This window comes from Apteryx mantelli, chromosome Z (assembly GCF_036417845.1).
Source record: "Apteryx mantelli isolate bAptMan1 chromosome Z, bAptMan1.hap1, whole genome shotgun sequence".
NCBI classification, from domain to species: Eukaryota; Metazoa; Chordata; class Aves; order Apterygiformes; family Apterygidae; genus Apteryx; species Apteryx mantelli.
In genome coordinates this window covers 67,451,864-67,464,496 of record NC_090020.1, presented here as the reverse complement: position 1 = coordinate 67,464,496, position 12,633 = coordinate 67,451,864, and the positions used below count along the sequence as shown (strand labels likewise).

Sequence of the window (12,633 nt, the reverse complement as noted above, 5' to 3'; positions counted from 1 at the left end):
TGCTGCAGAAGCTAGTGCTTTTATGCAGTCTTACCATGGTGGTCTTGTCCGCATCAGTATAGGAAATGCCATAATGGGCATTGCACATCACTGAATACATTTAGGAACAGAGGTCTGAAAGTCCAGCCTTGAAATAGAGCTTGAAATATAAGCTGCATTTAAACAAGGAAACTGATAGTACTTTAATGCGCACGCTTTGCTTGCTGCCTCCCTGGAGTTGCTGAACACAGGTCTCTGCTGTAGTGGCCAGCTCTGTCTTACCGCTCTCCTTCAGAGTCCTCATGAAATGCAGCCAGTTTTTCACCCCACTACCCCTCTTTGAGATTAATAAATAGTAGCTGAAATGAGAAATTACGATGTAAGGAGCCTCTAGCTGGTAAGCACTTGCCTGTGTTGATGCTTATTGCAAAGCCTTGATGTCATATGTATGTACCCATATATGTTACACCCCGCCATGTGTGTGCAGCAAATGCAGGTGTAGCAGAGACTTACCAAAAGTGCCATGCCTTGAGAAGGCTCTAGGGGCACTTGCTTTTGTCCTAGGGCTAACAAAATTATTTGTCTGTGAAAAGTGTGTCTGACAATTGCCTTGGAGAGCAAGATGGGGAGGTGAAGAGGAAATGGCCCCTTTGTCTCCGCAGGGCAGAGCAGAGTGCGGCACCGAGGCCACCTGTAGCTCCATCGCAGAAGGGAAGGAGCGAGCAGACCTGCGGCCAGGCTGTGGAGTGTCACCGACCCCCGCGGTTGGGCGAGTTGGCAACGAGGCCCAGGTTGCAGTGTTTGGCCTTTGCAGCTTTTACCTGATGGCTTTGTAACTTTTTTTCTTGGAAGAGAATTTGTCTGAAGGAGGAGATGGGGGACCCCCAACGTGTCAATACTGGCCATGGCTTTGCAGAGGTGCCGAGGGAAAAGGGTCCCTGATTCAGAGCGAGAAGTGCACAAACTAGGGGAATCTCTGAATTACTGGGTTGAGGGGAGCACATGGACCAGGAGGGCTAAGGAGCAAGACAGGCAGGGTCAGTATCCGTGCGCTCTTGTGTGGGAGATGGCACATCCGCACCCAAGGCTGCCTTGAGGGGAGAGGAGCAAGTAAAGCTCTGGTGTGTGTGACTGCAGGGCGCAGCAGCTGGCTGTGCCAGAGCAGAGCTGCAGTCACAGGGCCAGGGCTGCAGCAGATGCTTGTGAAGCTGTAAGAGGTTGCACAGCCTTGCTGGAAATTAAATCCCTTCGTGGATTTCTGGAGCTGAAGGCAGTGCTATGGCATAAACTCCTACTTGGGCTAGGCTCAGTCACGAGAGCCTTGTAGGAGCTACAACATCTGCTTATGCTCTAGGAGGTCCCTCCCTCTCCTCCCTTGACTTCTCTGTTGTCCCAGATGCCTGTAGCTGAGGTCTCTACCAGCTGCCAGCCCACTGCTCCACTACAGGCAGTCAGAACAGCTGTCTGTTAGCTGTCTGTGCCTGTTACGTCGTTTGACTTAGCTGTAAGCATAAGTAACCACATAAATGGCAGTAGGAGTACATTTTAAGGCTTATTACTATCCCCCCAACAAGGAAAAACTTATATTAGTGCTAATCCTTCCCTAAACAGCACCTTCATATTGTCCATAGCCCAGTCCTGCGTTGGCAACAGAGAGAGGCTGTGTACACTGAGTTGTCCCTGGTGGTTCTTTAATGCGCACAGAGCCATGCAAGGTCTTTCGCCCTTCTTAAGCTTCCTTAAAGCAGGGGAAAAAGCTGCATCTGTTCAAGCGGGAAGAATTGCTGCCACAGGTCTGGTCCAGAAATGGTCTTCAAGAGCTCAGTGTTTGTTCCCAATGTGCATGGGAATCTATATTACTAACATATGAGGGTCACCGTTAAGTACTTATCTGGATGCTGCAGTGCAGTGATTCAGGCTGTAGCAATGCATGAGAATAGGCTTCCTATTGGGAAACCCTGTCATAGCTGTCAGTCCACAGGGACAAGGAACCAATAATCTGGGCCTGTTTTGCGTGGATTAGCTGTTGTAGGGCCCCTGACAGATAGGAACATGTGCCGAAAGCTGTGAGACACGGGCCTGCCTGGGAGCTCAGCAGGCGCTGAGCCTGCAGGCTGGTCTGGATTTAATGGCCCACTCAGGCTTGTAATGAGAGTGAGAGACAGCATACTGATGTCTTGCTGCCAATGGGAGAGGCAGGAGAGAAGCCAAGGGGAGTTTAAGTAATCAGAAAAAAAAAAAAAAAAAAAAAAGTAATTTTGGGAGTGGGTAGGGGCTGGAACTGGGCTGTAGTAGTCACCCTGTCTGGATGTTAAATGTGACATGATGGTGCCATCTCCTGGCATGGCTACAGGTCGGCTGGCTGTGCCCTTGCGTGAGGAAGCCTGGCGGGATGCCCCTGGGCTGGCCCAGGCAGCGGGCTGTGCTCAGCAGGAGAGACCCTGCAGGTCCCAGGAGCATACCTGGCAGGTTAGGAGCAGGACTGTGCTGTGCTGCTTTTAAGCCTGGTACCAAGAGCAGGGCTCTTCAGTGCTCCGGACGATGCCCAGGGTCCTGCCTGCAGCACACAGCACTGGAACGCTCGCTTACTGCTTCCAGTTAACTGTGCCAGCACATCACTGCCTTTCAGCTGCAGCCTAGAGGTACTGAGTGCCCATGGCACTTACAGAGCCAAATAGCAGATCAGAGCTGCTTTTCTGAGGATCTCTGTGTTGGGTTTTGATGCCCAGGATCTGCTGTAATAAGTTGTGCAATCACAACAGAGGACAGTGCCAGAAGTTTGTTGAGCACCAGTGGAAAGCTGGAGCAGACCACAGTCAATCCGTGACCCATCCACTCCTGCAGAGCTGTTCCCAGGCCTTCTGATTTCACTTACTGAAACCTGATGCTCACCCCTGGAGCCAGCTGTGTGACTTATGGATTATCATAAAAGGAAAGCCAGTATGATGCCTAGGGCATTAGCACACATGTTTCCATTTTGCAGGCAAGCTTGGACTCAAATTACTTGCTCTTAATTTCATCCAGTACCTCCCTGTTTGCTCATTTGTGCTCCCTTCCTCTCTACTGTGGCAGCAGCAACTGGCAGCGGATGAGTGTGGCTTGTATGAGAGCTTGCTGTTGTCTTCAGCCTAGTCCATACTCTGCTTCATGTGTTCAAATCTATTTATATGTTGTTGGAGAGGAAGGCAAAAACAGCTTTGCAGGACTTTGAGTCTCTTTCTCACTATCTCTTCATAGCTGGGAGAAGAGGAGGAGGCTGGAGAGGATGACTAGTAACACTGCAGTGTGTGCATATATGCACCCCGAGGCCTTCAATTCAGCCTTGTGATATGTTTTTCCAATTCTGCTTTTCCCTCTGCTGTCCATCACATTTAGCAATAGGTCAGGTGAGATCCTACAGTGAGGGCTCAGGCTGGAATATGAGAGTGCCTCCTTGTCTGAACTGGGAACTTTCTCATTTGTGTAGCCTAGCTACACAAAGGGAGGGATATTTTGGATTTGCTAGTTATTTCATGGTAGTTGGAGACTGCTGGGAAGACAGGAAGGAGATGGTGCTGCTGCACCATAAACAGCATATATGCCAGGAAAATGTATGGAAGATGTTTTTGCAGGCAGGTTCAATGTTACTCTGATTATCGATGGTCAAAATGAACCAGTACTTTCTCCCTGCCCACAGGACTCCAAACACCTTGCCATGAGATGTGTGGGGTGAGAGGGCATGTCTAAACATCTGTTTTAATCACCAGTAGCTGTTATTTGTGCTGTATTGCTGTGGTGTTTGTCATTTATGGACAAACTCTGAGCTGCCACATCTCTTGCATTTGGTTAGCTGCTTCCACAGCTTTTCTGGGGCTCTGCTGGAGCAGGGCCATGGGGATGAATTGCTCTTCCAGTGAATCTGGCAGGCTTCTGCTGGCCTGATGCACAAACTACAGAAGTATGTGTTTCCTGTGGAAAGCACGGCATTCCCACCATTCACTGTCCAGGCCAATTTCCTTGGTTTATTTTAACAGTTACAGGAAGTTACTTTGTGCTGTAAGAATCAAGAAGTTCAATCAAGACGAAGCTGCTAACTAACTCCTCTTCTGCATATGCTTCTCCATACAGTTGTCAAGCACAACTGTATTGACCGGGCACAGCAGTTAACAGCTCTGACCTCAGGTGAGGAAGAAGTACAAAAGATGTTCCTGTAGAAACTTAAGGAGCCATATGTGAAATAGTGATTAGGAAAACTGCACAATGAACTAAAAATTTGGAGTGCTGAAATTATCTGTGAAAAAGGAGTCTAGTATTTAGATTTGCATGTGATTTTGCACTGAAGCATTAACCTGGGATCACTGCTGTGGCAGGGGAAGAAACGAGTCTGGATGCTGAGGGATACACACAGTGCATGGGTATGACTCTGCCCTTGTTAAATGCTTTGCAGTATACAAAATGCAGAACTTTAGCTGGGAGGGGGAAGCTGTCTTTTCTCAATTGCTACCCTTGAAGCCTTACTGATGTGTGCGTTTTCTGACCATCAGAAGATCTGACTGTGCTTTTTCAGCCACTGAAATGTAAAACTGTGAGGGTCCTCCATCCCTTGGAAATAGAAGAAGCAAAGCCCAGTGAGATTAAGGCTAATGTTAGAAGTAGCCAGTTCATGATTCTAACTCCTTTCTTGGAAATAAGTCTATGTGAATAGACTGGACTACTCATTACATGCTCATCCTTGCTGTTGTAATTTTTCTTAGAACTGATTTTTTTTGGCACTCTTCCTGATTTTGTCAGACACAAACAAGCTTGTCTGGAATGCGATTCTGCAAACTGCTGTTTTCAAACCACTGAGCTACAGTCAGACAGGGCCACCCCTCTTCCAAGTAGTGCTGGTTATCACGAGACCAAGAACACAGAAAATAAATACACACAAATTTGGCAGCAGTAGGAAGGGAGCTAGTTCTCTTGAGCTAGGACTCTCTCTAACCACCCTCGCTGCAGACAGTTGCAACTGACACCTGTGACAAGAGTGATTTAAAATAAATAAAGAGGAGAAGGATTGAAAAGAGTTCACCTGCTGCTGAAATTGCCCACTATATCCAAAAAGGTATCTAACTTTATATGTATACATATATATATATGTGTGTGTATACATATATTTATATATTTTTGAGACAAAAGCACTATGTATTAAAGCTGTCCCACCTTTTGCCTTGGTATACTATGGTCACTTCTCTGGGAATGTTTCTTAATTTCTTGCCTATTAGGCAGTGCCCAGACTCTACTCCTTCTGTGATTATTTAAGTTAGATTTGCAAAACACTGACTCCAGCACACAAAGTATATACATAATTTTGTTTTGTTTTTGTGTATTATGTAGTAGACAAATGCAACTCAGGCTCAGTTGGGTAACAAAGAGGAAGACATTCGAAAGTTACAGTAAAATGTAAATTGTAGAAAGCAGAGTTAACATGACAATAAACATGCAGCTTGCAAAAGAATGAAGATAGTGTACTGGTATTAAAACACATTTTTCCATATAGTGACAGTTTATGCAGCAGTTTACAAGTTTACCTTCTGGCTGGAGTATGCAAGCCCTTTACAGCTGGCATACAAATTACCAGTAGCTTAGAGAGACATAGTTACCTTAAGTACATAGGTCAAATTTTACTAACGTTTACATTTTCGCTAGACATTCAATCCAGCATCAAGGCACTTTCCTTGTTAGTAAGTCCCTATGTCCCATGATTACGCTTACCTAGATGCATATATTGGCTCACTAACATTTGGTGACCAGTAACCTTGGTTATAAATGCCTTAACCCCTCTCCCCAAATGAAAGCACTTGCTTACTAGGCAATCCATTGTTGTATCAAAGTGTCAGGCTATATCTATCTATTTTGGAGAAGAGGTCAGATATATTAAAAACCATCAAAAGTTGACTGGATCCTGCAATTAATGTGCTTTGATATGAGGAAAAGCAACAGGTATTACCAGTTTCAAAAGTTGCAGAGAATGCTCGTCTATGGAGTTTGCAAACTGCCAGTGCTGCGTTTGGAAGATGTTTTAGTCTAAGCAGGAGGGACATTAAACTTTCTTAGCAGTCTGACAGTTGTGCCATACACTTGTTTTTCACCTGTTGTTACAGAAGTGTGCCTCTGCAAAGTAGCAATGACTTTATTGCATATATCCACTTTCAAGGTTGTCTTTGCAAATAGTCACAAAACTATAGATTAAGGCCTGCAACCTGTGAGGTATTTATTGCCTACCTTCTCCTTGCTCTAAGGGGCAGCTGATGATCACTAGGAGATTTAGCTCTTAGCTATATTAATTTTAATTTAATTAATTTTAAATTAATCTGTATCAAATCTTGTTGCCTTAAAATACATCTTTGTGCATTTAAGTTAGCACTGCTTTCATTTTTGGGAATGGCTCAGCTTGCATGAGTACTGCAGAGAAAACAAGAGAAACAAAACACAAGTATGCATTAGCTTCCTCTTTTTCACTCTTCCTTTCACTTTTTAAGGAAGAGAATTGGAATTTGTGAATCAAATGTAGGATATTTAATTCTGCCTTTCTTCTCCAGGCTTATGCATTTAATACCTGCACCATAATGCAGCTCTATGGCCTGAGAGCTAAACTGAGGACTTTGCGGTTGGCCATAATTCAAAATTTGCTGTTTCATAACAGCAACACTTCTATTTGTTATAAACTGCTTCTAAATAACATTAAAATCAACTCTTGGAAGTTAAAATGCATATATGTATCTATACTAGAAATGAGACAACAGCTTAAAGGGGAATAATAAAGTTTTATGATTCATCAATCAGGAAAACTTAAATGTAAAGGAATGTATCCAAATGACAGTTAATTACAACAGCTCTTTCATGTGAAAAACCAGCTAGTATATTTAGTTCTATTTAATACAGATGATAAATTAGTTTTTAAAATGTTTATGTCCTCTAGTGGAACTGACTGTAATAGTTTGAGAATCTCTGGGGTTTCAGCTCCCATGGCGAAGTCAGTACTGTAGCAACACAACCTGATGTGGGTCTTCTCTATGTAAGACCTGTCATTAATTAAACTAAGTTAAATTACTGAAGTTAAATCAGTGTGAGGGTTTGTAATACCATGTGATGATTTCCACACACAGGGGATGCTAATGTAAGTTTTAACCATCTGGTGGTGCTCAAGATTTACAGTCGGAACAGAATGGCAAAACCTACCCCAGGCAGCAGGGCTTTTCCAGTGCCTGAGACTAGAAATAACACTTTCATACAACCTCTCCCTTTCTCTTAGGAGGAATAAAAGTGAAGCCAAGGGATCATCTAGCTCTTGGGCCCAGTGATGTGGGGCCACAATTTTTGCAAGTCTTCATAAATAGTATTCTGCTAGGCTGCTATAGCACACATAGGTGCATGCTTGCCCACAAGGTGTAAACAGCCCAGAATTAAATTTAAAAATGTTTTTTCTCTGCTGTGCTTTGTGTTGCCAGTTTGAGGCTTAGCAGGTAGTTTAATTTACTACAGTAGGCATATGAAACAATCCCAAGATCCTAACTACAGAGGGAGAGTATATTCCCAAACTAACTGCCCTGAAAAAAAGTCACAACCCCAGAACCAACCCAAACAAAATTCTATTTTAACAGAACAATCACAACTGTACTATAGAAATAAATATATTCCTTTTTTTTTTTGCAAACAGAGAAGTAGCTAGCTAGCCTGCACTTGAGAAATTCCAAGTATGCTAATACAGAGAAAAATGTTATTTTTATTAGCCATCCTTTCCCTATTACTAAAGTAGCAAGGTCTTAACAACTGTTCTCCCACCCCTATCTGAAAAATTCCAGTCTTGGTAATCAAGATGGGCATGAAAGTGTCAATACTGAAGTGTGGTTTTATTTTAATGCCTTTATTTTTTTAAAGTGCACCATAGTTATATTAAAAAAACCAACCCCCTTTCCCTTTAATTATAATGTTAGACAGAGGGCCAAGTTCAGACAATTTCAGGGAATTGCTACAGTGCATCACATCATACACTCTAAAACCTGTGTGCAAATGTTTGATACCATAAGCTTATGTTCCAAATTAAAAAAAACATTATATGTAATATTTTGGCACAGAGGTTTATGAACAAGCTGTAAAGCCTGTTATTTATGTTTGTTGTGGCTTCTGTAAGCTGTTCACCAAGTATTTCCTGCTCAGTTTTTACTATTTTAGCCCTAGATAAATGCACAGGATAGTAAGATAGATAATGTAATTAATTCTGCCACATAGATGATTGAGAGAATTATTTCAAGGATACGTTCTTGTATAATCCTCTGCAATTATTACCACTGATCTATACACAATAAACAATGTAAGATTTCAGAAGTGACATGCCTAACTCCTGTTAGCACACTGCCTAATTTAGGAAATGGTTCAGGATTAACAGCAATTAAGAACAAAATGCTTTCCCTTTCCTTAACAGAAAGGACAAAAATCATCTTTAGGAATAACTGAAGTAGTTCTTCAAAAAAAACCTGTATGCTATCAAAGTTAGTATCTGCAACCTGCATTTGAAGACATCTAGGTCTCTGAAGCACTAGTCAGACTAAGCAGCCAGCTATTTAATTCAATAGATCTCACAGCAGTTAGTGAGCAGAGGCTAAGAGAGGGGCAGTGTACCAAAAGGACCTGTGCTGAAACTGTTGTGGCCCACAAGCTTTCACCGATATGACTGGACAACGTGTGGCTGCAGGATGGTTCTAACAAGCAAGCATGCAGATGGCTCAACCGAAGCTTTGTGTTTTACTTGTGGTTTCTACAATCATTGCAAAGCCTGCATAGAGAAGACATACCCATTCCCCAATAAACTAACTACTATTATTTTCAGAGAAGCGTTCTGACAAAGGATGCTCCTGGACTTCTCAGAAACCAAAAGGCACTTTCTCCAGGGCACTACTGACGATGGGATTTATATTATGTCCTTACCCTCTGGGGGAGAGCTGAAAGGTGCTAAGGTGGAAGAGGGAGAAAAGGAAGGGGACCGACATCCTCAAGGAATGTTCAGAAGATGTAGTTACATTAAGCATTTTAGTTAATAATAATAATAAAAAAAGTGCCCAGATACTAAAAATATTAAAGCTGTTAATGAATGTGCTTTTGGGAGAAAGGAATTGCAAAATACTGAATAAAATGACATTATTAAAGATTTAGCTTTCTAGATCTATTTTGAATAAGCCTAATCTTATAAATTTACTCTAGTATCTAGTTTCTTTGTAACAACAGCAGAAAACACATGAACGTTTATATTTACATCAGTCCTTCAATGCAAGCTGAAATAAAAGGAACAAGGGAAGTTAAAATTATACTGACACCTATCTTTCCAGGGCTTTCCAGCAAGTGTGTTTAGAACAGCAGCACCACAGCTCACAGCACAAAGTTTGAGGAAGTCTTAAATACAAAGAGCTTCTGCTGAAGGAGAAATAAAATTCTTGTTGTATTCTCACAACACAGCACATAGTGTTTTGAATTAAGATTTTACAATGTCAGATTAGAAAGCTGACTAAGTTAAATCAATCTACAGGAGTACCATAAAACTTCATCATCAGGGAAGGTATTTAATTTTTTTTTTTTTTTAAGAGCTATCTGTTTCCTTTAACCCTGGTAGAGACCACTTTCAAGAAATATATTTTCTTGAATAAGATGCAAACTATATGAACAGGAGGGAAGTGAGACCAAAAAAAAAAGGGGGGGGGATAATAGATACCCACTGACAGTTCTCATTAACTTTAAAGTTCAGGGTATAGGCTACCCCCCCCCCCCCAGCATCAATGTCATCAATGCTTTGGGTTTTGCTACTTTCAGTTTCAAGGAGGTTCTTGGGTGTTAGCAGTGAAGTTAGTTAGAGCATACTAATCTTTGTGGTCAAGAAGGAAGGAAATCATATTTCCTTTCTCCTAAGCATTGTTAGAAAAATATTAAAAAGGTACAGCTCATTATTTGCCTCAAGCTGTGTATGGCAAAGATGTAATTATTAAATAAAGGCAATATATGTGACCAACGAGATGCGGTATAATTAGTGATTTGGGTACAAATTCTTAAAAAGAAAAAAAGTTTGAAAGTTAAAAATCCAGACAAAAACAAACATAAAGACTGAACTGCTGTGCAACAAGTTGCAAGGCACATTTTTAAGCCAAGTTATAGTTTATGTGCACATATATCTTTATGTAAGCAGAATACTGATTACTACAGCAGCATTCAGAGTCAAGCAATCATGGCATTTTCTTCTGTTTGAACACCATCACATTTTCTATTCAGTTTTTAAATGGGGATGAACACAATTTGCATAATTTAAGAATTATGACACTGGGCCAAATCAGAATTCAGAAAGTCAATCAAGCTACTGAAAAATGTACAGTTCAAGTATCTTTCCTGCATTAGAATACTAAACCTCAAGTCTTATTTTTACATGAAGATGTTCCAAACAATAAAAGCTGGATTTTTACACTGTCACAAATCTTAAAGTATTTCTTCTAGGAGGTCTGTTGGCTGATATGATTAATTGAAACTTGCTTATTTTCAATCATGTGTAAATCTGATACAAGAAGACACAAAAAAAGCAAGGTAGCACAAAGGCTTGTTCAGCTATTCAGACAAATAAGATTTTATGTAGTGCATAAAGTAAGCCTCCAGTAGGTCTGGACTGTAAATTTTCCACAGAAACAGTCCTTACATACTTTGTCAAATTCTTCTTCACTTCACTTCAATATTTTTATCTGCGTTCAGATAAAAAATATTTAGCTTAATTTATCAGAAACACAGGAGAAAGTGTGAGCAGGCACTAATAAAGGCCTGACAGAGCCAGTCTCTTCCCTCACTGAGGCATATAACCCCCTTGTCTCACAGTCTGTGGGAGGTAACTTTTTGGCATTTCATCAGCTGATGCTGGATTTTCTTCCACCGTTTCAGGTCTCACAGTTTGTCCCTCAGTACTTGCCTGTATAACATCTGACAGAGTAGCTTCCTCGATATTTTTTTCCAGCCCAAGGCCCAAAGGCTGTGAATTCTGACCTGAGATCTGCAGCTGTGCAAATCCAACAAGATCTTCCTCATTAGCAGGAGTAATTTGCTTTGCTCTTTCGAAGCGTGGCCTGGCTGTGTTGGTTTCATCCTGACCACAATTTTGTTTGAAATACTGATGCCTCTGTGTTGTACTGTCATTCCCTCCAGCATGATCTTCTGATCTCTCTTCTGAATCTAGCAATGGCTGTGTGGATTCAGACCTTGAAAAGACTTGTACAGAAGGTGTTTGGTGTTTGTAGCCATTAAGTACTACAGTAGAATACTGTACAGTGCTTGAAGTGTTTTGTGTAGTTTCACCTTCGTCGCTGTCTGAGACACTTTGCCTAGGAGAAGACATGCATGAGGATCCTCCGATACCACTGCTGTGCCCTTCTGAAGTACTTTTTTCCTTTTTAAGCAAGTCAAAGGGTTTTAAATCCTGTTCTGAAAAAGACTTCTTGTCATCAGCTTCTATTTCTACGACGCTTACATCGGTAAAGCTGCCTTCTGGGTACATCTGATCTTTGGAACTAAAGTTATGCTGAAAGAAATAAATTGATTTTGCCTAAGAGGAAGGTTATTTAAATTTAAAAGAAAAGTATAGTAATATCTCAGTTCCTATCCTGTAACTGCTTTGAGATTATTATGTAAGTTCCCTCCTTATAGAACTTGGCAATATCCCCCAACTATCCGTTACCAAATGAAGGATGTAGCTGTTTCAGTACAAAGTCTTTATTACACAGATACTCTAAAACCATAATTGCCTGCAAGCTTTTCTCTAATTCCAGTTGTTCTGAAGTGCTCTAAACATAGTACCATTCACTGTGCAGCACAGGCACATTCTGGATTGAGGCCGTGCATAAATACACTCCTTCCAATAGCATATTCAACATCAGAGCACTTTTTCATAGAAGCTGGTAATAGCTTCTTGAATAGAATTTGCTGTGTCCTCCATCCCACACAGGGCACAAATTGCTGCTGCTTTTCTCATGCAAGAGTAACTCTGTTAGAGTTTTCTCTCATGTGTTACTTTACTGTACAAACAAGTAACTTCAAGGTTTTCAGAACGGGAATCAAGAATTCTGTTGACCTAATCCTGATTTCATGTGACTGAGTAAAAGAATTAGTGCTTGACCCTTCAAGCTAGTAAACTGAATTTAAAGCACAATGTTAAAGCCCGCTCTATGCTGTGAGCTTGTGCGAAGGACCATATATCCCTAATGCTGAATATATTGCTGCAATAAAGTCTTCTACCCATATCATATCATAATGTCCAGAAACTTAACATTCAGGGTTTTTTTCTGAAATCTGTGCATGTGCTAGAAGGGAGAAGACTCCCACTGGTCAGTTTATTTAAAACCTTACAGACTATGATAGAGGATGCAGAAAGATGAATGTTACCTTAGCAGGAACTTGAGGGGACCACTGAGCAATATTACTCTTGGATGGATCAGGTACATTAGGCCAGATATGCTTTTTAATTCTGTAGAGGATTAGAAATAGAATAAAGTTAAAAGATGTGCTCCTCAAATTTCTATGTTGGTAGTAAATGTTCAGTAATCCAGGACAGTGGTCCCTTACATAGTAATTTTTCAAGTGTGAGACCATTTTTGCATTTCCATATAGAAACACTTC

At 41.3% G+C, this 12,633-nt stretch overlaps 1 protein-coding gene across 4 annotated transcripts in view; it reads right to left on the bottom strand.

The window, feature by feature from the left end:
• Positions 1-5,295: 5,295 nt before the first annotated feature.
• The window catches only part of IL6ST (interleukin 6 cytokine family signal transducer), a 34,076-nt gene continuing 26,738 nt past the window's right edge, over positions 5,296-12,633 (bottom strand). For all 4 annotated transcript variants that reach the window (XM_067316265.1, XM_067316264.1, XM_067316268.1 and 1 more), the window contains 2 exons: positions 12,400-12,481; positions 5,296-11,539 (listed from right to left, as the gene is read on the bottom strand). In XM_067316265.1, the coding sequence (XP_067172366.1) occupies positions 10,811-11,539; positions 12,400-12,481 (811 nt within the window). In that variant the 3' untranslated portion in view covers positions 5,296-10,810. The remainder of the gene's footprint in view (positions 11,540-12,399; positions 12,482-12,633) is intronic.